This window comes from Zootoca vivipara, chromosome 11 (genome assembly GCF_965207765.1).
Source record: "Zootoca vivipara chromosome 11, rZooViv2.hap1.1, whole genome shotgun sequence".
Lineage (NCBI taxonomy): Eukaryota > Metazoa > Chordata > Lepidosauria > Squamata > Lacertidae > Zootoca > Zootoca vivipara.
The window spans coordinates 20,551,615-20,572,466 of NC_142594.1; the positions used below are offsets into that span (position 1 = coordinate 20,551,615).

General features: G+C 40.3%; 1 protein-coding gene across 6 annotated transcripts in view; it reads right to left on the reverse strand.

Moving 5' to 3' along the window:
• Positions 1 to 301: 301 nt before the first annotated feature.
• Positions 302 to 20,852, reverse strand: part of PLCL2 (phospholipase C like 2) — a 104,369-nt gene continuing 83,818 nt past the window's right edge. For all 6 annotated transcript variants that reach the window (XM_035130403.3, XM_035130401.3, XM_088654073.1 and 3 more), the window contains exons 4-7: positions 20,163 to 20,366; positions 9,774 to 9,849; positions 6,264 to 6,373; positions 302 to 1,601 (exon numbers count right to left, since the gene is read on the reverse strand). In XM_035130403.3, coding sequence (XP_034986294.1) covers positions 1,422 to 1,601; positions 6,264 to 6,373; positions 9,774 to 9,849; positions 20,163 to 20,366 — 570 coding nt within the window. In that variant the 3' untranslated portion in view covers positions 302 to 1,421. The remainder of the gene's footprint in view (positions 1,602 to 6,263; positions 6,374 to 9,773; positions 9,850 to 20,162; positions 20,367 to 20,852) is intronic.

Genomic DNA, 20,852 nt, shown 5'->3' on the forward strand with positions numbered 1-20,852 from the left:
ATTTGGCAAGTGTTTCTTACAGTCATAATTATAATATAGGGCGGCACAGAGTGAAAATTTTTAACTTTTTTAATGGTGGTGTGCCTCGTGATTTTTTTCACGGAACAAGTGTGCCGTGGCCCAAAAAAGGTTGAGAAACACTGGCTTAAGTGATGCATCTTTTATTGAGAAGGCTTTGCTGGAAGGGAATGGCGTTTCTGAGGTGCACAGAACTCTGGGGCATTTTGGATCAAGGTTGTCTTTAACAAAATTGGGGTTGGCGCTGGCACGCGACAAAAAGACAATTTAAATCTCTTAAAACTGACTTCATTTGCTTCAAATTTATTGCACCTTGTGATGGCATACCCCATTTTATTATTTTTAGCAGAAACATTAGGAGGCAGATCTTGGTTTGTATATTCAGCTTACAGTGAGTATGAAATTTCGAAAAACAAATCCATGTTAAAACCACGTAATGGGAAGATTGATGGATCTGGAAGTTTAAAAAGGCTATTTAAAAACCTGAAACGAAACAAAAATTGAACTTCAGTTTTAGGCCAATAACATGGGAATTGTATCATAAAACATTTTAATGTGAATTACTTCTTCACTTCCACGAAATGATAAAACTATTTACAGTATTTTGTTTGCAGTTTGGTCACTTTTACATTAGCTGTAGACATCTGCAGATGTTCTTAGGTGGAAATAGGTATATACACCTTACTCAGGCATTTAATGGCTGACTGATTGCACATGTTCCTTCTATGCAATGGCTCTCCCACAGTGCACTGTGCCAGGAGTAAGCACTTTGTATTTACATTCCCCTTTTTATTTATGGCTCAACAACAACAACAAAAGAAACCCAAAAGAGTAGCACTTTCAAAGCTGAACACTGCCAAGTATCTTCATCATAGAATTTTGCTTAATCTGTGCATTTGCTTACATTTTCAGCCCTGATTTTTAAGTTAGATGTGCAACAGCAGGCCTAACACAACAAACTATTATAGAACTGCACTGCTCCTAAATCAAGGAATCACTGCACACCTAGATTTCCCCCAAAAACCAAGGCACTTTTCTGAGCAATGACAAAAGCTCCTTCCCTTGCCATTATAATGTATTTCCAGTCAGGAAAACAAATTTGTTTTTCTGTTGAATGACAATGATATTTTTTCTGCACAAGGTTATTGAATCATGACATCTTTTACACATATACAGAGTGTTTTAGCCAGCAATATTATTTCCATGTTAGAACAATTCAGTTGCCTCTGCACACAGAATTGCTATGTACATTCACAGTTTTCATGGATTGTAATTAGCTTCTCCAGTTGTGCTTTTAAAATTCCAGGATTTCCCCTCCCACTAGTAGTAAGTGCAAAGCAAAATGTCTTGTGCAGCTACAATGGTTGCAGAGTTATAAACTCCAAAATAATGAGAATGTTTTTTCATTCTCCATTTTCTTCACCCGCCTTTTCAGGTATAGCCTCCAGGCTTCGACGGGGCTTTGAACCCTCGGCTGTTTCTGATCCTGGCTTATTCAGTCCACATGAAACAGTAGCATAGTGGATTTGCTTTAGGTTCTCCAGGGCTTTGTTCTTAGCATCTTTGAGAAGATCAGCCTGCCCCTGTTAAGAACAAAAGCAGTCACAACTATCAATAATGAGGCCATTTTCTAGACTTGATTCATTGTACCACAGCCTAGTTCATGATGATGAAAACCAGATTACTTTGAGCTAAGACACACACACACTGGATTGAACTGCATTCAACTGGTTGAATACATTTAAAAGACAATAATATTTCCCACCAAACAATTCTTGGCAAATAACTTTTGCTAAGTTTTATTGTTGTGGATGGAATCCAAGAGCCATCAGGAGTTTATTATTCCTTGTGATCCAGCAACTGCAGTGCCTTTATATTGAGCCTCTTTGTAACATTCAGAGTTAGGAACCAAGTGCTCAGGGACAGCAGCTACCTTTCCAAAAAAGAAAGCTGCAATGCGTGTGTGCATGTCCACAGGCTTCAGGTTATTTTCAGTTTCGTTGGCCAGCGCTCCAGGTGTAGGCAGGAGAGCCCTGTTCTGAACAGGAGTTCCAATAAGTAAGCGGTTTTGGCATGGGCTGAATGGCTTATGGGATAGGAGCAGTGCTTGTATGTAAAGAAAATAAGCATATAGGAAGGGTTGGGTGATACTCTGATAATAATCACTAGCAACTTCTGTGGAGCTATTGGTAGGATGGCAGTATAGTCCTCTCACAAGCATAAGGAAAACTGCTTCTAGGACAATTCCCCCGACTTTCTCTGGAGGGTGGAATGCTTTGCAGAGCAGAAAACCACAAGTGTGGCAAGGTTCCAGACCTTGAGGATAAGTCAGACACTGCATTCCTCTAAGAAAATCAGCTTGGACCATACAATCATGGTCTAAGAATACAGAGCAAATCTTACAGAACTGGGAAAGACACCACTAGCTGAATAGCTCAGTCGGCAGAGCATGAGACTTCTCAGGGTTGTGGGTTTGAGCCCCACCTTGGGCAGAAAGATTCCTGCATTGCAAGAGGTTGGACTTGTGGTCCCTTCCAACTCTACAATTCTATGAATCTAATTATTTGCATTGCTATCCAATTAAATAATAAAACAGAAAGACCAAAACCCCTATGAATATTCATATGTCAATGTTGAGTTTTTTTCTGTAGGGAAGAACATCCATTCATTGGACTCTGGCTTCAGTGGCATTCTTTAATCTTTCAAAACAAAACTGGTATCCTTTTAAAATTCCCATGGAAAAGGAAAAAAAAATTATATGAAACATTATGGTAGAGCAGATGAAACATATGTAATTTATCACAAATATTTCTATGAACTTCAGCACAGATTCATTTATTTAGTTCATGTTGTTTTCACTTTGGTTTGTTTAAATCTAAACTAATCTAAGCAGACTCTTGCTAAAATAAACTGAATTAAATGCTGGGTGCAATTTTCACAGCGCTTAGAATCGAACTGAAGCCCAACTGAAGCAGTTTTCAGCTGCCTTGTCTGCTTATCTGTTACTTGTAAATAAAGTGAGCTATAACTGATAGGAAATTCAGAAGCTGCTAGCAACTGCAGAGGAACCCCAAGCAAAACTCAACACTTACTTAGAAATTTTTCTCTTCAAGAAGGGCATAGCCACATCCATCAAAACTCCAAAATAAGTCTTTGATCAAAAAGCTTAAGGCTGATATATGGGTTCTAGAGAACAGTTGCTACTGAGTGAGCTCCAAGGCCTGTTCCTAAAGGTGAGCAAGTTAATTTTAATGGGAAATAATTTAATAACACTTTCCACAAATGGCATATTCACTGTCCCATAAGGGCACTGTGATCGGCTAATGGAATCTGGCTAGTTTCTTCAAGGCCTGATTATTATTAGCCTGTGGTAACGCAGAGCAGACTTTTTTTACTGGTAACACCAGTGCTTGTGGAACACACTCCCTACTGAAATACAAGAGTCCCTAAAAATGTGCTTGTTTAGGCAAACATTTCCCTGAATTGACCTTGTGGTTTGTTTGTTTTTAAATTGTTTTAATTGTACGTACATTTTAATTAAGGATGTTATAGTTGTAAATTACTTATATGCCAAAATGGCTTCCAAGAGGTAAATTGATAAATAACATGTTGCTTTCTGAAATATTACTAGTAAATGAATTGCTAGTTTTTGTATCTTAGGAGGGCAAACAGTTTTCTTAAAATGACTTGCTCACTTTGTCCATCTCTCCACAGCTGGCGCAGCACCAGAGGCCAGGAAAGATGGGCTGCTTTGCTGAGATGTGTGGGAGGGAATTAAGATGAGGTTTACAGTTTGTATTCTATTTCTACAACAGAATTCTATGACAAGTTAGTGAGTGGGAAGAATGAAGCTGAGAGGAGGTGAGATGAAACTGTATTTTTGAAAAACTGAAGGAAAGCTTTCAAAAAGTGTGTGGGAGAGAGAGAATGCCATGAAATGTGATGTCGTTAAAATAGATTCCAGAGTTTAGGGCAGAGATGAGTTACTCGGTGGGCAAATCTGTTTGGGGAATGAATTACAGGCAGGCAGCTGCACTAACTTTGCCACTTCTTCCATTTTGCTGAATGGAAAACATTGCTGATAACAAATGGAAACAACTCTGCATTTAAATTGTATACTTCCATATGAAAAAAAGCTTTGTTTATTATATGATTTTAAATTCATGCAAAATGTAAAGCAAATTTTTTAAGATGGAGTTAAGCATAGAGAAGAAGTGTGAAGCAAGCATATGCAGCTCTTAAAAAAGAAAAGATGTTAATACTTTCTCTCCTGTGTACCTCGTTAAGTACCATTGATACTTTTCAAAAGAACGGCAAAGTATTTAATTTTCTCTTCCTAACTGCATTAATGTTAATTCAGCTGCTTCCTTTCAAAGAAGTAAACAGATTTCTAATAGCTTCGCAGAGCCTCTTTAGAGCCCTAGCCACGTCACATAAAAAGCGCTTATGATGCCAATTTTATAGTCTGACAACGGGGGATCCTGCTATCACTAGAAAGTTTTTAAAAAGAAAACATTGAAACAGGAACACCAACAACATTGGCAATGTTCTTTTAAATAACTGTTTTAAAGAAACAAAAAGTGCAATGCTCTTTGATGTCTATCATTTCCCCATCTCAAATATGGCCAAGCAAACTCTAAATCAACTAGTAAACCACCATGTTTATTCCAGGGAGTGCCTAACAATCAGTATGTTTTATAGCGTCTTGAGCAAGGTAGGCAAACTAAGGCCCCAGGGTCTGGATCCGGCCCAATCGCCTTCTTAATCCGGCAGCCCGCAGATGGTCTGGGAATCAGCATGTTTTTACATTAGTAGAATGAATGTGTGCTTTTCTTTAAAATGCATCTCTGGGTTATTTGTGGGGCATAGGAATTCGTTGTTGTTTTTCCTAAATATAGTCCAGCCCCCCACCAGGTCTGAGGGACATTGGACCAGCCCCCTGCTGAAAAAGTATGCTAACCCCTGGTCTTGAGGTTACTGAGGTGTGGATATAGCAATCAGAGGTTCAACCAAGAAGCTTAATGGTTTGGCCATGGCTATAATGGTCTCTAAGTGTAATTTACTTCACATTGCTGTTGAGGACCTCATTTTATTTGCACAAGTTCCATGTGTCAAAGGGCAGAGTCTAAATATGACACAACGTATATCCTCTGGGCCATTGATTCCATGTGCCAGTGGCCTTTATTAGACATGTGATCTTTTACAGGTGTAGGGAAGTAGCAGCCTTTGTGCGCAAGGCAGCTGAAACGGTTAAAGAAGAGTTATGTTGAGGGTCGATACTAAGGTTGTGTGCCCTGAATGCAAAGGAGACTTCAGGAATAGCTTACTCGGAAAATCCTGAAGATTATCTGTAGTTCTTCATTCTTGCAGGTGCACCTGACACCTAGGAGCGCCTGTCCCCAATAGGGCCTCTGCCCACACTGATTTTCACTGCATTGCATTCATTTCATCGCTTTTTAATATTTAATAGTGTATTTTAATATTTCTGTTGGAAGCCGCCCAGAGTGGCTGGGGAAACCCAGACAGATGGACGGGATAAAAATAATAAATTATTATTATTATTATTATTATTCATTTGCAGAATCTCCAGCGAAGAAGGTCAGCTAAACACATCAATGTGAAAGACCTCTGCTTGAGACCCTGGAAAGACCTCTGCTTGAGACCCTGGAGAGTTGCTGCCTGTCACTGAATCTGTTGCTGTTGGACTCCAACTCTTGTCAGCCCCAGATATCAAGGCCAGTGATGACGGGAGCTGGTAGTCCAGCAACATCTGGAAAGCCAGATGTTCTCCACCCTTTATCATCTGTGCAGTTTTTATTCCTATGTCTTTGTGGCTAAAACTAGACAAGTATTCCAGCTGCATTTAACTAATAAAGGGTGATGCTATACTGTTCATATCCAAGACACAAATGTTTCTGTAAATTCAACAAAAGGACAGCATTTCCATTTTAAGTATCGTCAAACTTTGTAATCAGTAGAACCACACTTGTGATAGTGTAATGTTAATTATCATAATAAAAAAATTCATTCAGTAGCACCTTAAAGACCAACTAAGTTTTTATTTTGGTATGAGCTCATACCAAAATAAAAACTTAGTTGGTCTTTAAGGTGCTACTGAAGGAATTTTTTTATTTTGCTTCGACTCAGACCAACACGGCTACCTACCGTTAATTATCATATTGTTGGTAATGGCCTAAGCATGGTGGTTTATGTTTCAAAAAGTATTCAACTTTAAAAAGACATACCTTTAGGATTGTAATATTCCAGGTAAAGCTCTCCACTGCTTTTTGTAGCTTTCTCTCCTTTAAACCTTCCTTGGCTCCTATACTTTGTAAGTTCTCGTGGAACTCCATCGCTGGGGGAAGGAAAAACAAAACTGACCTAAGATAATATGAAGAAAATGAAGTGATACCTTATACATACAAGGAATCTCTGCCAACTATATATTAAGTCATGTAAGATTTGCTGCAGCACAATGATTAGAGAGCACACAAAATAACAGGGATCACAACTGAGTATAATCTCATTTTCACAAGGGGCTAGGGAGGTTCACCTAGTGATGCCGCTTTTCTTAATGTCTCTGCTAAGCAATACAACATGATAGGGCATTAACTATTTTTGCATTAATACATACTGGATCTGATACGCTTGGCTTCTACCAACTAAACAAGGTGTCAGTTAATGATGACAGCTCATTAATGCTGAAACACAGTGACTTACAAATCTTTCCAATTTCAAAAGAGGAAAGCAAATAAATAAAGGGCAATCTCAGGGCCCTTGTAGATGACTAAAATATTTTCCCCTTTAGAACTGTATTCTTGAAAGTTTCAAGGCAGTGTCTAGAAAGGTTCTAAAAGGCAAAATAGTCAAACAGCATGAATGATAAATTGCCTCAGGAAACACACTAGAAGGCTGCCATTTGGCTAAAGAGTATTACTGCTGGAATGAATAGTTGATAAAACAGCATACAGTATATGAAAAAGAAATGAAGTCTTAACAAGGAGAATATCTTTCTGATGCAAAGAAACAGAATAATAGCTCTATGCAGATGGCTTTACCTGGTTGATGAGCTGAGGATACCACTTTAAGACACTGAGAAATCACTTTTTTAAATACTATGTATAAAAGTATTAACTTGTCAGGGAGATGACTAGGCTGCAATTTTTCTACCTGACCTTCTAGTTTTTTTTATGTGGAATTAATTTGTATGGAGGATTCACTCATGTGAACCTCCATCTGAAGTCTGAGGTGGGACAACACAAACACGCACATACCCCTAGAGCAAAGGTAAAACCTTGTACCTTTTACCTAAAAAAATTAGTAGAGATCAGTGTAGACTCATGTGTCTGCATAGACAAAGATACACAGAAGGATTTTAATCCTAAACACAGCCCATGGGAAAATTCCACTGCAAACAAAGTTACACCCCCATGTGTTTGTGGGACTGAAAATGCAAGTCAAGGTTGCTGCTTCCTGAAAGAATTTGCAAAATCAGGATGTTATGTCAAAAATATTCATCTACCACTTCTCTTTCCTCCTTCATCAAAGACAACTTGGCCATAATTAAATGCAGTGCAAAAAATATCCAGCAACATTTTTTTTTTTGCACAAAACAAACATAAGTGTAACTAAACACTGGAGGTTTATCAGCCAGACCAAGGTTACTTATTAATACAAATATTTGATAGGTTAATATTGAACCATATACAGTGGCCTGTTAAATCAGAACCTGAGCATGGAGCAGGTCAGACTTCACACGCACACCCAGTTCAACAATTGCATCCACCACTTCCCCAACTACAGCATTGAAGGCTTTTGTGCACTGTGGGCTCCATGCTGCAACTACTGTACGTAAATCAACAGTTTACCACATGTCTTACTGAAAATGCCTGGGAAACAGTCTACTTTGTTAGTAGGATCAGACATCCTTTCTATTGCCCATTTATGATGATTGCGCATGCAAAATTTTTGCTTCACTTCCAATCAGTGCACATCCCATAACATCGTGGTGGAAACTTTTTATACCACAAACAATAGCTCAGTCGGTCTTAATCTTGGGGTCATGAGTTTTGAGCCCCGCGTTGGATAAAAGGTTCTTGCATCACAGGGGGAGTTGAGACTAGATGACTCTCGTGGTCCCTTCCAACTCTATAAATCTCTGAAATGGTTTATTTCTGTTGTACTTTTGTTAACAAAAGCTATAATCCCTCTTGGGAAAGCATCGCAAAACAAACTAATGCACTAGAACATGTTGCAGAAACATCGTAAATCACACTGTCATATGAAGCAGTCCCTAGGAGCTTCAGTGTATAAGGACCACATCATTTTTCACGCTGACAAAAAGAAATGGTCCCATGAAGGCAGAACACCACCTCCAAAGTGCATGTGCTAATCAGACTGCTTAGTTGGGGTAATAAGCAATTCCACTGATATCTTTAGCAGTGCAATCCTGTGCCTGCCTACTCTGCTAAATTCAATGGGTTCCTACTTAGAGTAGAACCACTTAAATTAATGAACCTAAGTTCATGTCCATTAACTCTGAGTAGGACTAGTACTGAATACCACCCAATGGGCTTACTCACAGGTAAAGGTTAAAGATCACAACCTTCCTAGACAATTCATCAGGCAGGAAGGAAGAGTTCTAACTACAGTGGTACCTCGGTTTATGAACACAATTGGTTCTGGAAGTCTGTTCATAAACTGAAGCGTTCATAAACTGAAGCGAACTTTCCCATTGAAAGTAATGGAAAGTGGATTAATCCGTTCCAGACGGTCCGCGGAGTAACCATTCATAAACTGAAGCGAACTTTCCCATTAAAAGTAATGGAAAGTGAATTAATCCGTTCCAGATGGGTCCGCGGCGTTCATAAACCGAAAATTCATAAACCGAGGTGTTCATAAACCGAGGTTCCACTGTATAAAGCTTTTCATGGCGTTTAGACCAACAGAAACATCTTTGTTTTCTTTGTGATAAATGCAATGATATCAATTGCAGATTAATTTCCAGCACTTTGATAATTAGATCTTCATCTGTTCCACTCACCTGCAAAAAATGCATTCCTATCTAGTCCTAAAAAATGTAATTACACCTGCAAGACATGTATTACTTTCTGCTTTACAAACAAAACAAAACAAAAATAGGTAGAAAATAAATGACCTATAACTGTGAGATCCCCTGGCTCGCAACCCACACCACTGTATATACATTGCTTCCAAATGGCATAAATCCATCCTTAGAGAAATCCTGCCAGCACACTATATTTTCACTATTTCATTGTCAAATAAAAGATGGAAATAATTGAGACAGGGAAGCTGTATACTATGTATTATAAATATTATATGTGATTTTAAATGCTATTAAACTTCCCTGTCAGGTGAAAGCTGCTCATTTAATTCTTGTTCCAGTTAACGCTTTTAGATTTTGGCATTGGCAGACTGAGGCAAATCTTGATTCTTTTCCGAGTTAAGGCTAATGTGAGACCTTTGGCAAATCACTCGCCAAAAACGTTTCACTCAGCCAAAAAGTAATTTTTTTACTCACTGTAAATTGAAATGAAAAATGAAAGAACAGAGTAATCAGCAGCAATGTTCCATGTATCAAAGAAACATAACTCTCACATAACTCCTAAAATCTTTAACACAAAAACCAAAAAGTAAGTAATTTACTTACTGATGTGCGACTATTTTTACACTTTTAGTAGAATATGTTAACCCATTGCAGAATGCTGAATAAAAACAAGAGTTGTGTCCCTTACCTGCTTTTTGGCACTGGACTATTTTTTCATATACGTTATCTGCATTTTCTATCAGTGTCTTGATAGTCTGAATCATCTGTAACAAAAGAATAACTTGAGCAATGAGAAAATGAGCAATGATTCTGGCCTGCATGAACTGGCCATTTCTCAGGCAGAACGTATTTCCCTACCCGAGCTCTTTTCTTAATTGAAGTTGCTAGAGATTAAAACGGGACAACTGTGGTCTTCCACTTGCAAAGGATAAACTCTGCTACAGAGCTGTGGCTCCTCTCTAAACATTCTCTAAACATTCTCAGCAGGGCCGTCTTAAGCGTATCTTAAGATCCCTCCACCCCGCACCCCGCACCGTTTCGCGGTGCGGCTGTCTGGCGGCCCGGCGCCCTGCCACATTGCGCCACCCAGCCTTGCCTTAGAGCCGGCCCTGATTCTCAGATTACAACACTGCAGGTGACACTACCAGAGGCGCCAAGTTCTGTCCAACCTACGAGCCACACATGCCATAAGGCCCACTGCCACCCCCTGAGGCCTGGTGTTGCGAGGCCCGACCCCTCAAGATTGGGGAGGAGGAGAGCCTCAGTCCCATCCCAACAGATTTGGGGGGCTGAAGACACCTCAGCCCTATGAGTTGGAGCCTATGGACACTACTGTGTTACTTTTTTAAAAAGCTGTTTATTTAGATTTATACCCCCCTTTTCTCAGATACTCAAAATACCTTTGAAAAGTTCACATATGTTCTAGTAATTCGATCCTATGCAAATGTACAAGTTTCTATAATAATTGCCTGGCTAAGGAAAACATATTCACAGGGCTGTTATTTGTACTCACTTATTTATTTGCTAATATGCCAAGTCATCCTTCTTCACTAACAGGCATTTCAAAGTGTCAGAATTTGCCATGTTAATTGTGTGAGAGTGTTCGTGGATTCTACAGGTTTACAGGTGTAATTTTGCAATAAAATGCATAGGTTGCTCCTTTTAGAATACTTCCATGAGAACATGCTGTGAAGCAACGCTGAACATTGATTTCATGGCTAGAGTTTAAATTGGCCCAGTGTGGATACATAAAAGCCCACAATCCTGAATTGTCGGAACAAAATGCTATCAAACAGGGCCTGAGATCTGTCAAATATTTCCTCACAGACCCACTGCCTAGCAAACGGCAAGGATGCCAGGGAAATGTCACTACCATGGCACTGCACTGATGAGTTGAAGCAGTTTTCACTAAAGAGGGGAACTGCCACAACACGGCAGAAGCATCTCCAAGCCAGATGAGGTCAACTTTGTATAGTTTCATAGTCTCCATACTCCCAAAAGATAGCCCAGTCTCAGTTTCTCTCTTATAAATAAGGGGCAAAAGATCATGCAACCCAAATATTTTATAAATAATGCACAGAAAGGCAAATTATCTTTAAATTATTTTACGACTCTTCAAGAAACATTTAATGAAGGCAATAACATTGAATAAGCAGGGGGGAAATTGTGCCATGCCCTGTGCTAGGTTGTATATCCTGAGCCCACCAACCAATTAAAAAATTTGGCTCACAAATTCACAAGTTTAATGATAAAGGGCTTTGAAATACTTTCAGTAAACCCATTACATCCCATTGATTTCAGTTGGTTTACTCTAAGCATGACATCTGAAGCCAATCCCAGCATTCTGTTAGTGATTATTTTCTGAAGATTCAATACAGCAATAAGTCTTCAATATACAGCAATAAGCAATACCTTATAGCAATACCTGCAGTTGGTTGTCAAGTTAATGTGATCCAAAATACAGAAAATCCAATAGCAGAAATAAATCCTTTGTAGTCCTCTCTTTGTTTTCAGATTATCATTTACTCATTATTTCAGTGTCTCACTTTCAGGGTTGTTGGAGCACATTCAAAAACCTGTTTTTCATTACCTCCCCTCAGTGGAGTTAATTTACTTTAGCTTTATTCTAGTTTGTTGCCTTCTTCTGTCATGGCATATTTTCCTGCTTCACCCTGAAACTACCCTGCTCCAAACCAAATTGTCCAATTGACCCAATCGAATAATGACTAAATAAGCCAGGATACGCACCCCCTTGCACCCCCTTTGCTCCTTGGTTGAGGAAAGTGCAGAAATAAGTCACAGAGCCGCAGTTAACCATAGTTTCCTGTGAACTGGAAACTGTGGTTAGTAGCTTCTAAATGAGCCAGGATTTAAACCATGGCAGGATTCCATTACAAGGTATATACGACTGTGGAAAGGAGCCCAAGAAGGTCCAACCATAAACAACTCCAATGAGAAAGTGAAATGGGACACATCTTAAAATGTGATTGCAGCTTTCAGTGGTAATATAATGGCAATCAAGATACAAGCTTAGTAAGGAGGGTTTCGGGGTTTTTAAGGGATATGCAGAAGAAGTTAAAACAAAAGACAGGTCACTAAGGATGAATACAAAATTGTGTAGTTCAGTCTTGTAGGGCAAAAGCTACTTGGTTTAGGGTTTGATTTTGCTTTAGGAATTTCACCCAATACACTTATACTAAAAGTTGAATTAGCAAAGGTCACGTTAAGTGGTTGAATCTGACAAGTAAAAGCAACTTTTAAACAGTGCTAACTTAACACTTGTGTGGGAGGGACCCAGGTGGCGCTGTGGTTAAACCGCAGAGCCTAGAGCTTGCTGATCAGAAGGTCGGTGGTTCGAATCCCTGTGACGGGGTGAGCTCCCGTTGCTTGGTCCCAGCTCCTGCCAACCTAGCAGTTCGAAAGCACGTCAAAATGCAAGTAGATAAATAGGAACCGCTACAGTGGGAAGGTAAACGGCGTTTCCATGTGCTGCTCTGGTTTGCCAGAAGCAGCTTTGTCATGCTGGCCACATGAACTGGAAGCTATACGCCGGCTCCCTCGGCCAATAATGCGAGATGAGCGCGCAACCCCAGAGTCGGTCACGACTGGACCTAATGGTCAGGGGTCCCTTTACCCTTTACCTTTAACACTCGTGCTATGGCGTGCTATGGTCCATGGGGTCACGAAGAGTTGGACACGAGTAAATGACCAAACAACAACAAAACACTCAGTATTGATGTAAGAAACAGTATCCAGCCTTTTCTTAATGTCTATCAGGTCTATTTTATCCCTCTTTGTCCTTTAGAATTCTTTTGCCATTAGAAATACAGGGTTTATTTATTTCCATTTTTCATGGAATTGTGATAAGAACTCAAAATAAAGAGAACTCAATGACTGCAAGTCTTAAGAGTTCCCACTGTCTACTTCTAGAGCCGCTTGAGTGGGTAACATTTCAAATGTTACCCAAAACATTAACATTTTGAGAAAATATGCAGTCCATATTCTGTGGAAATATGGGCACAGCCTTTCTGAAATACATTAACTGGCTTGGAGTCACATCTAGGTATGAGAGCTCCATCAGGACCTGGGAATTAGGCAGCTCAAGTAAGAATTTGTCCATCGGGAACTTAAATGGATAGTTAGGCATGAGCAGTTATGCAACTTTACTAAGAGAGGTAATATGAAGGTAATCCTTTAGCCTCTATCCTAATGACGAGATTGCAGAACTAGAAGTTATGTACAGATTTGCAATGTCTCAAGAAGTTAAGAACGTCATAAGTGTTAACCGGGCCTCAGGATTAAAATATTAGCATACAGTGGTACCTCGCTAGATGAATGCCCTGCTCGATGAATGGGGTTTGCGATCAGAGGTTGCCTCACAAGACGACGAGGTTTTCCATGGCTGCCACTTCATCTTGCGAAGCGTGGCCATAAATACCTCTGATCACAAAACCTACAGGGTTATTCCTCTAGCGAAAGGGGAACCAGCTGTAGCGTGGGAAGAAGGCAAAGGAAGATGAGCTGTCAGCGCCTGTCAGCTGATCTTCCTTTGCCTTCTCTCCGCGCTGCAGCTGGTTCCCCTTTGTGTTCTGCTGGTCCTCTGCCAGTTGCCGCAAGCAGTGAGGGGCAACCGGCAGAGACCAGTGGAACACAAAGGGTGGGAAGAAGGGGTCCTCCGCCCCCCTGCCGCCTAGCCCGACAGATGCCGGCTCTGTCGGGCGGGGGGGGGGGGAGAGGAACAAAGGAAGAGAAAGCAGCCCTTTCTCTTCCTTCGTTCCTCTCCCCCCACCGCTGACAGCAAGGACAGATCCCGGGGTTCAGTGCTTCTCCGAACCCCGGGATCTGTGCACGCTCAGCAGCAGGGGGAGAGGAACGAAAGAAGAGAAAGCTGTCCTTTCTCTCCGTTCGTTCCTCTCCCCCCCACCGCCGACAGCAAGGACAGATCCCGGGGTTCAGTGCTTCTCCAAACCCCGGGATCTGTGCACGCTCAGCAGCAGGGGGAGAGGAACGAAAGAAGAGAAAGCTGTCCTTTCTCTCCGTTCGTTCCTCTCCCCCCCACCGCCGACAGCAAGGACAGGCAGGCAGACGGCAACAGCCCGGGGCTGCCTTCCCCGAGCAAGTGCCCTTCCCCGAGCCAAGCGGCTGCTGTGCTTCAGCTCAGGCACTGCCGTCGGCAGTGGCAGCGCTTGCTCGCTTGGCTCGCGGAAGGCAGGCAGGCAGGCGGCAACAGCCCGGTAAGGCTCCGGGGCTGTTGCCACCTGCCTGCCTGCCTTCCGCGAGCCAAGCGAGCAAGCGCTGCCACTGCCGTCAGTCCCCCGGAGCCCATAGGAACGCATTAATTAACTTTTAATGCATTCCTATGGGAAACGGTGCCTTGCAAGACGAATTTTTCGTAGGATGAATTGACTGTCAGAACGAATTAAATTTGTCTAGCAAGGCAAATTTGTCTAACCCACCAAACAAGACAACGATTTAACTATGGAGAGAAGATTTAAAATACTATTTATCAGATATGGACACTTGTCAGATCACTTGAAAACAGATACTAATTAAGATCTTACATGGCGGTTTGTAGTCCAACAACATCTGAGGAGCCACAAGTTACTTGCTCTCACTGTAGATCAATATAGGAGTGTGTCCAAACGACTGCAATGTTCTTCATTTATTTAACATTTTACAGAGTCGTAGGGCTTCATTTCTGATTCACCAAAGTCTCTTCCCCACCTCGGGGGGAGGAGATGTTGTGGGCGCCACGAGGCCTTCACGTGGTGGGGGGGAATGGTTAGCATTCCCCCCCAGCCCATTGGTCATCTCCCTGCCGCGGCGCGCCCCTAGCACAGCCAATTAGGTCGCTCGGGGGGCGCGGCTCGCCTATTTGAACAAGAGCGCGGCAGGGACTCTGCCTTGCTTCTTTTCTGGATTCAACAACTGCGTTTCTCCCACCCACCTCCCCCACATAGGCAGGGTTTCTTCGTGACAGTGCTATGGACTACGGTTGGTCGCCTATTGGGGCCTGGTAGGAGTTTTTCCCACTTGGCAAATTGGCTCAGGCCTTGTGGTTTTCGCCTACCTCGTAGCTACTCGTCACAACTTGGGTTTGGGCGGTAGGCATTGGATTATCTCGTGAAGGTACAGGTGTGGGGGGGGGAGGTTGCGGCCATCACCTCCCCCAAAATGTGGAAAGGTACTCCCTTAAGGAGTCCGGGGGCGTTGCCAAGTCCGAAGCCGTGGTAGGTCCGAAGCCTAGCGGTGGCCCCAGGATGAGCTCCTAGTTGATGTGCATCGCAGGACTCATCCAACGGTGGTTAACCTTTCACAGACTGCCAGCAGAGCGGGCTGGAGTCAGATACAGTCGGTTAGATCCAATGCCTAGGCCAATACCCCCTTACATCCGTAATCAATAAAGTTGTGGCCTTCTATGCCCATTAACCTTATGCAATGTGTCTAGTGTTTTTATTTCTCGGGGAGGCATCGGGGTATCGCCACACAACCTAACCTAATCTCAAGATTTGTCAGTAGCGTTCACTAAATGCTTTTCCAGAGGAGCAGGCTCACAAGTTGTTACTACAGAAATAGTACTACCTGGGAGAAGGCCACTGATATTATACCTACCGCTCTGGCAAATCTGTAGCATTTCATAACCTCTATAATTATGTTGGCAATAACACATAGCATGCATTAAACAAACTTAATAGCTTGTATTAAACAAACAAAATAGCTATTGCCTATCAAAATGTTTTCTGAAACTTTACTTTCTTTGTATACCTTATAATTTCAATGATAACAACTTCTGGGATTGGTGGACCTTCACTTAAGAGCAGCTTTTTATGTCAACCTCTGTGACAGCACATAGGGAAAAGAACTGGCAAACAAGACAGCAATCAATAGTAACCTCATTACTGACCAGCTGTGCTTAGGCCCAGACAATCAAAGTCGATTTATAATGATATTTCTACTGCTTTAAGTGCTGTCCAAAATTGCCATTGTATGAAAACAAATCTTCTGGGTGTTACTTATGTTTACAATAAAGTACTTGTCATCCATATAAGACTGCTTGGACAAGGTTTAAGAAATAGAATTTGTCTGGTATTCCCAATTGGTCTGACAACCATGTATTTAATTCTCACTACAACGCAAATACAGAAATCATATTTGTACATTGTGGTGCTATTCATCTACGAGACAAGTGGGCAAAGCTTGAAGAGAACATGATTGACCTCTCTAGAACAGCCTAAAAGCCTTTCCCCTACTTTAACTAAAGTGGCACCTCGGGTTAAGAATTTAATTCGTTCTGGAGGTCCATTCTTAACCTGAAATTGTTCTTAACCTGAGGTACCACTTTAGCTAATGGGGCCTCCCGCTGCCGCCGGCGCGCGATTTCTGTTTTCATCCTGAAGCAAAGTTAACCCAAGGTACTATTTTTGGGTTAACAGAGTCTGTAATCTGAAGTGTCTGTAACCCAAGGTATGACTGTACTTTTTTATATGTATAAAAAAGCAATCCATGCTGGAGAAAGAACCATCTAATACAGCATCTTGTTCTTACAAGTTGTAGCATTTTGAAGGAGAAAAACCTATACTAACTTTCTACCCCTGATGCATACATTTTATACACATCTAATATGCGCCCCCTAAACTATAAATTGCTTTGGGACACACTTCTGTGTACGGAAAGTGACAAATCAATAAATAATATATAAAACTACCACCACTACTAATCTTTTTATTATTATTTGTATGCCATCCATCTAACTAACTAGGTTGCCCCACCAACTCTGGGGGGCTCCCAACAGACTTTTAAAAACATTAGAACACTCCAATTGCACCCTTCCGTCATAAGGAAATTGCTCATATCCCACAATCATTTTGGTTGCCCTCTTCTGATTTTTCCAGCTCTGTAATATCCTTTTAACTGCAACTCTCTCGTATTCCCCTTTTGGATTCCAGCTGTCCAGTCCTATTCACAATTCCTAAGAACTCTTTGGATCCGTCACAAAATATCTCTCCATGTATTTCACAATGTAATCTAATCTTGGAGGGGGTCTCATTTCCTTGCATCAAAAGTGTAATAAACATGTTTTTGTATTATCCCCTTATACCTCATAATTACACCGCCCATTTTATCAGAACTTTTAGCTAAAGGAAAGCATTTTCTTCTTAGGGTTTCAAGGAAATGCAGGACAGTAGGTGTTACTAGTCCCATGGTGAGAAGGAGAAACCAATATTGTACAACAATTTTGTCTCATTGCAATTTATCAGTTGCCATAATGAACCTGTAGTAGGAACTGAACATAGAACCATGTATGTTTAATCTAGTTTCGGGGTGGAGCTATGTTCTCAATTCCCGGTTGGTTATGGTCTTCTTGATTCCCAGATTTGGTGTGCCAAATCCTTCAGTCATTCAATCGAGTTGATAATACAGTGGTACCTCAGTTAAAAACTTAATCCGTTCCGGAGGTCCGTTCTTAAACCAAAACTGTTCTTAAACCAAGGCACGCTTTCCCTACTGAGGCCTTCCACCGCCGGTGCCCTTCCACCGTCCCGATTCTGTTCTTAGACCAAGGTAAATTTCTCAAACTGGGACACTATTTCCGGTTTTGCGGAGTTTGTAAACTGAATGGTTCTTAAACCGTACTGTTCATAAACCGAGGTACCACAGTATATTAACCAGGGGCCTCATGCTTGTTTCAAGAATGTTATGCATTCAACTAGATATAGCAATGTTCCTGTTCTGTAACTTATGGTTCTAGCATCTCTCCACTTATTATAAATACATAAATACTATAAATACATAAATACTATAAATACATCCAAATGTGGGTTCAGGCTCAATTCCCAACTGAAATAATTTGCAACTTCTCCATTAGTCCACAGGAGAATAGCCTGGGGGGAAATTCCCAAATGCAAACTCAACTGTTTGCATGCAATAATGTATACTGAATTTGAAAAAAAATGTATTGTGCTTTATATTTTTATGAGGAAAATGTATAATCTAACAACTATCCAGGGACATCTTAATTAACTGAAAATACTTGCTCACTTGACACTAGTTCTTTAATAATTATAAGTTTCTCCTTTAACACAGAACACATTTTCATTCTTTAATGCCTCAATTCCCTGTAGTATTTTGTCATTTTAAATTACTCTGATATTGGCTAGTATTTTTACTGGAGAGAGCTTACACCCTTTTGTAGGTTAATGAACAAATATTGTGAGCTCTCTAGTTACTCATTGTGCAGAAATAAATTTAAAATACTAAACTACACAGAGGATTACTTCAGTTACCAGTGTAAATGTTTGCTCTAATTTTTTATGGTAAGGGAGGTATTTCTGACAAAGAAATGTTAAATATTAAATTAGTATATTTATCTGAGATGGATTGACCCAGGAACTGTTGTACTTTCAGAAACATCCATGATAACCACAAAGCATACTGAGAATGAAGAAAACAATGTAAATCAGAGATAGCCCAGGCACTTACCATGGAAACCAAGGTTTGTTTTTAAAACATTCCATAAGGAAATGCCCATGTTTTCATTCTATTGCAGAGCAAAGGCTGCAGCATGCTAAAACACAAGTTATAAACTAGCTATGTAGCACAAAAGTAAAAGGGTTTCTGTTCTTATTTAATGTAAGAAGAGTTCGACATTACCATAAACATCACTATGATTTGCATGCAATACCTATACATTTGCAGCATTGCTTGCCAATAGAGGCTTTCCTTGCCCCTAATGACATATTGCAATGCTTCCTGCTACATACGAAAAACTACAAGTACCTGTATAGTTTTATAGCAGCAACGTTTAAATTTCAATGTGGCGGCCCATCGCTGCTAAGTTTTGAAATAGCTTTTGTACTAAGTTTCCTATGCCATTTTTTGTCTGAAACCGAACTTTGCTTCTAAAAGCTAGGCAAATGTGCACCTACTGTATTATAGTTTCAAGCAGTTTCTAGTCTCAACAAAATGCTTAAAACAATTAATATTCTAAGTGTAAAGATTACACAAATTGTTTGCATATTGCAAATATACAGGTATCCTCATCCCTATCTGAGTCCTGTCATCAACAAAAGGAAATGGTTAGCAGAATGGGGGAGGGAAGCCAGTTTTGCCAACTCTCCCTCTACCCCACAGCTTCTGCAATCATCACCCTAGCTGATCTGCAGGTTCCCCCATGCCCCTGGAACAGAACAGTATTATGGATCAGATGGTTCTACAAGAAGACTATAAGCTCTTCTTATAGTCTTAATGTGAAAATGGAATGAGCTACTCTCAAAGTCCATTTGTTCATTAAAGACAGGACTCACTGAGAAGGGAACCAAGTTTGGGGAAATATAATGGAAGATGTTTCATTTTAGCTTGCTAAGTAACAGTTCTCAAGTGTTTCCCTTTTTCATGTGCCAGAGGCTGTATAATTTAATAGATATAATTGTATTTGCTAGGTAGCCTAACCAAGTTAGGAAACCGAGGAAAGGGTGGAAGGGGAGTAAAAGTTAAGGTTTATAAGAGTCAAATAAATTGGAAGACTAAGATGTTATCATCAATATGCATATATATGTCCTATATTTATGTAATTTTTCTTTCTTATTATCCTGTGTATGACTGTAATACAGTATGTGCTGATGGTATGATGAAATAGAAAAGCAAATAAAATATATATTTTAAAAATATATATTGTAAAAAAGTTTCTGAAAATTGAACTGAACCAGGTATTGAAACTAATGTGATTCACATTTTTGTAATAAAACTAAACCCTTATAACAACACCATTTTCCTCCCCCCCTCAGACTAAAAACAAGGCTACAGCTTGGTCATATATATAAAACTGCACAGCAATATCACACACAGAGCATAGCATCAGATACACACCAAGCAATTGTTCTTTTTGGTAACAATGACTTGCACAGGCCACAGCTCATGTGTTATTATCTCTACAGCTTCATACGAAAACATTGTTATACCCTCTGCATTCATGCAAATGATCTTCCATCCACGTGATTTGGCAGGGTGAGGGAGAAGGTTAGATTAATATTTTGAAATTAATATATTGTTAAAAAGATGTTTATTAAAGGCTACTCACCGTTTCATATGCTGTTACAATTTTTTTCAAAACTTCTGGAATGATTCCTTGCAGTTCCATAACGGGATACTGTTCGCTGAGATTCATTACAACCAAGGGTGTGTTATCAGATCTCACCAAGCGTGTAGATACTGCCAGAATGCATTGCATGAGGTTTGCTACAGGAGAGAGGCCACACAGCTCTTTGAATAAAACCACTGCATTCTGTTGAAAAGGAAGGAATAAGTTAGATTTCACTTATACACAATTTGAATCTCAATTATCTTTAGTTTGAGATAATTTCAACCTCATTGTACAATCCTAATAGCTACCGAAATAAAACACCCTATATTTGTGGCCATGTTCTGCAAAAACATCAACTTTATGAAGTAATTAAGGTACCAACAAGGCTTGCAGTAGTTATCCAGAATTAAAATTATGCAGATGTACTTTAGAATGCTTCTATATTCTAAAGTAACTCCACTTTTCAGCTGCAGTTGACAATAATAATTTCTCCTTCCTGCAGAGAAACAGCCAACATGTCACTGTGACTTCCAGGCAATGCTCTTTACTTGAAAATCTTTCAGTCATCAATATTGTCATGCAAACCTTTTCTCTCTAGGAGTTAAGTGACCATGGGTCATTTACATTACTCTTCAGAGACTGTATTTGTATAATACAGTATACTGTATAATACCCAGTGCTGTATTA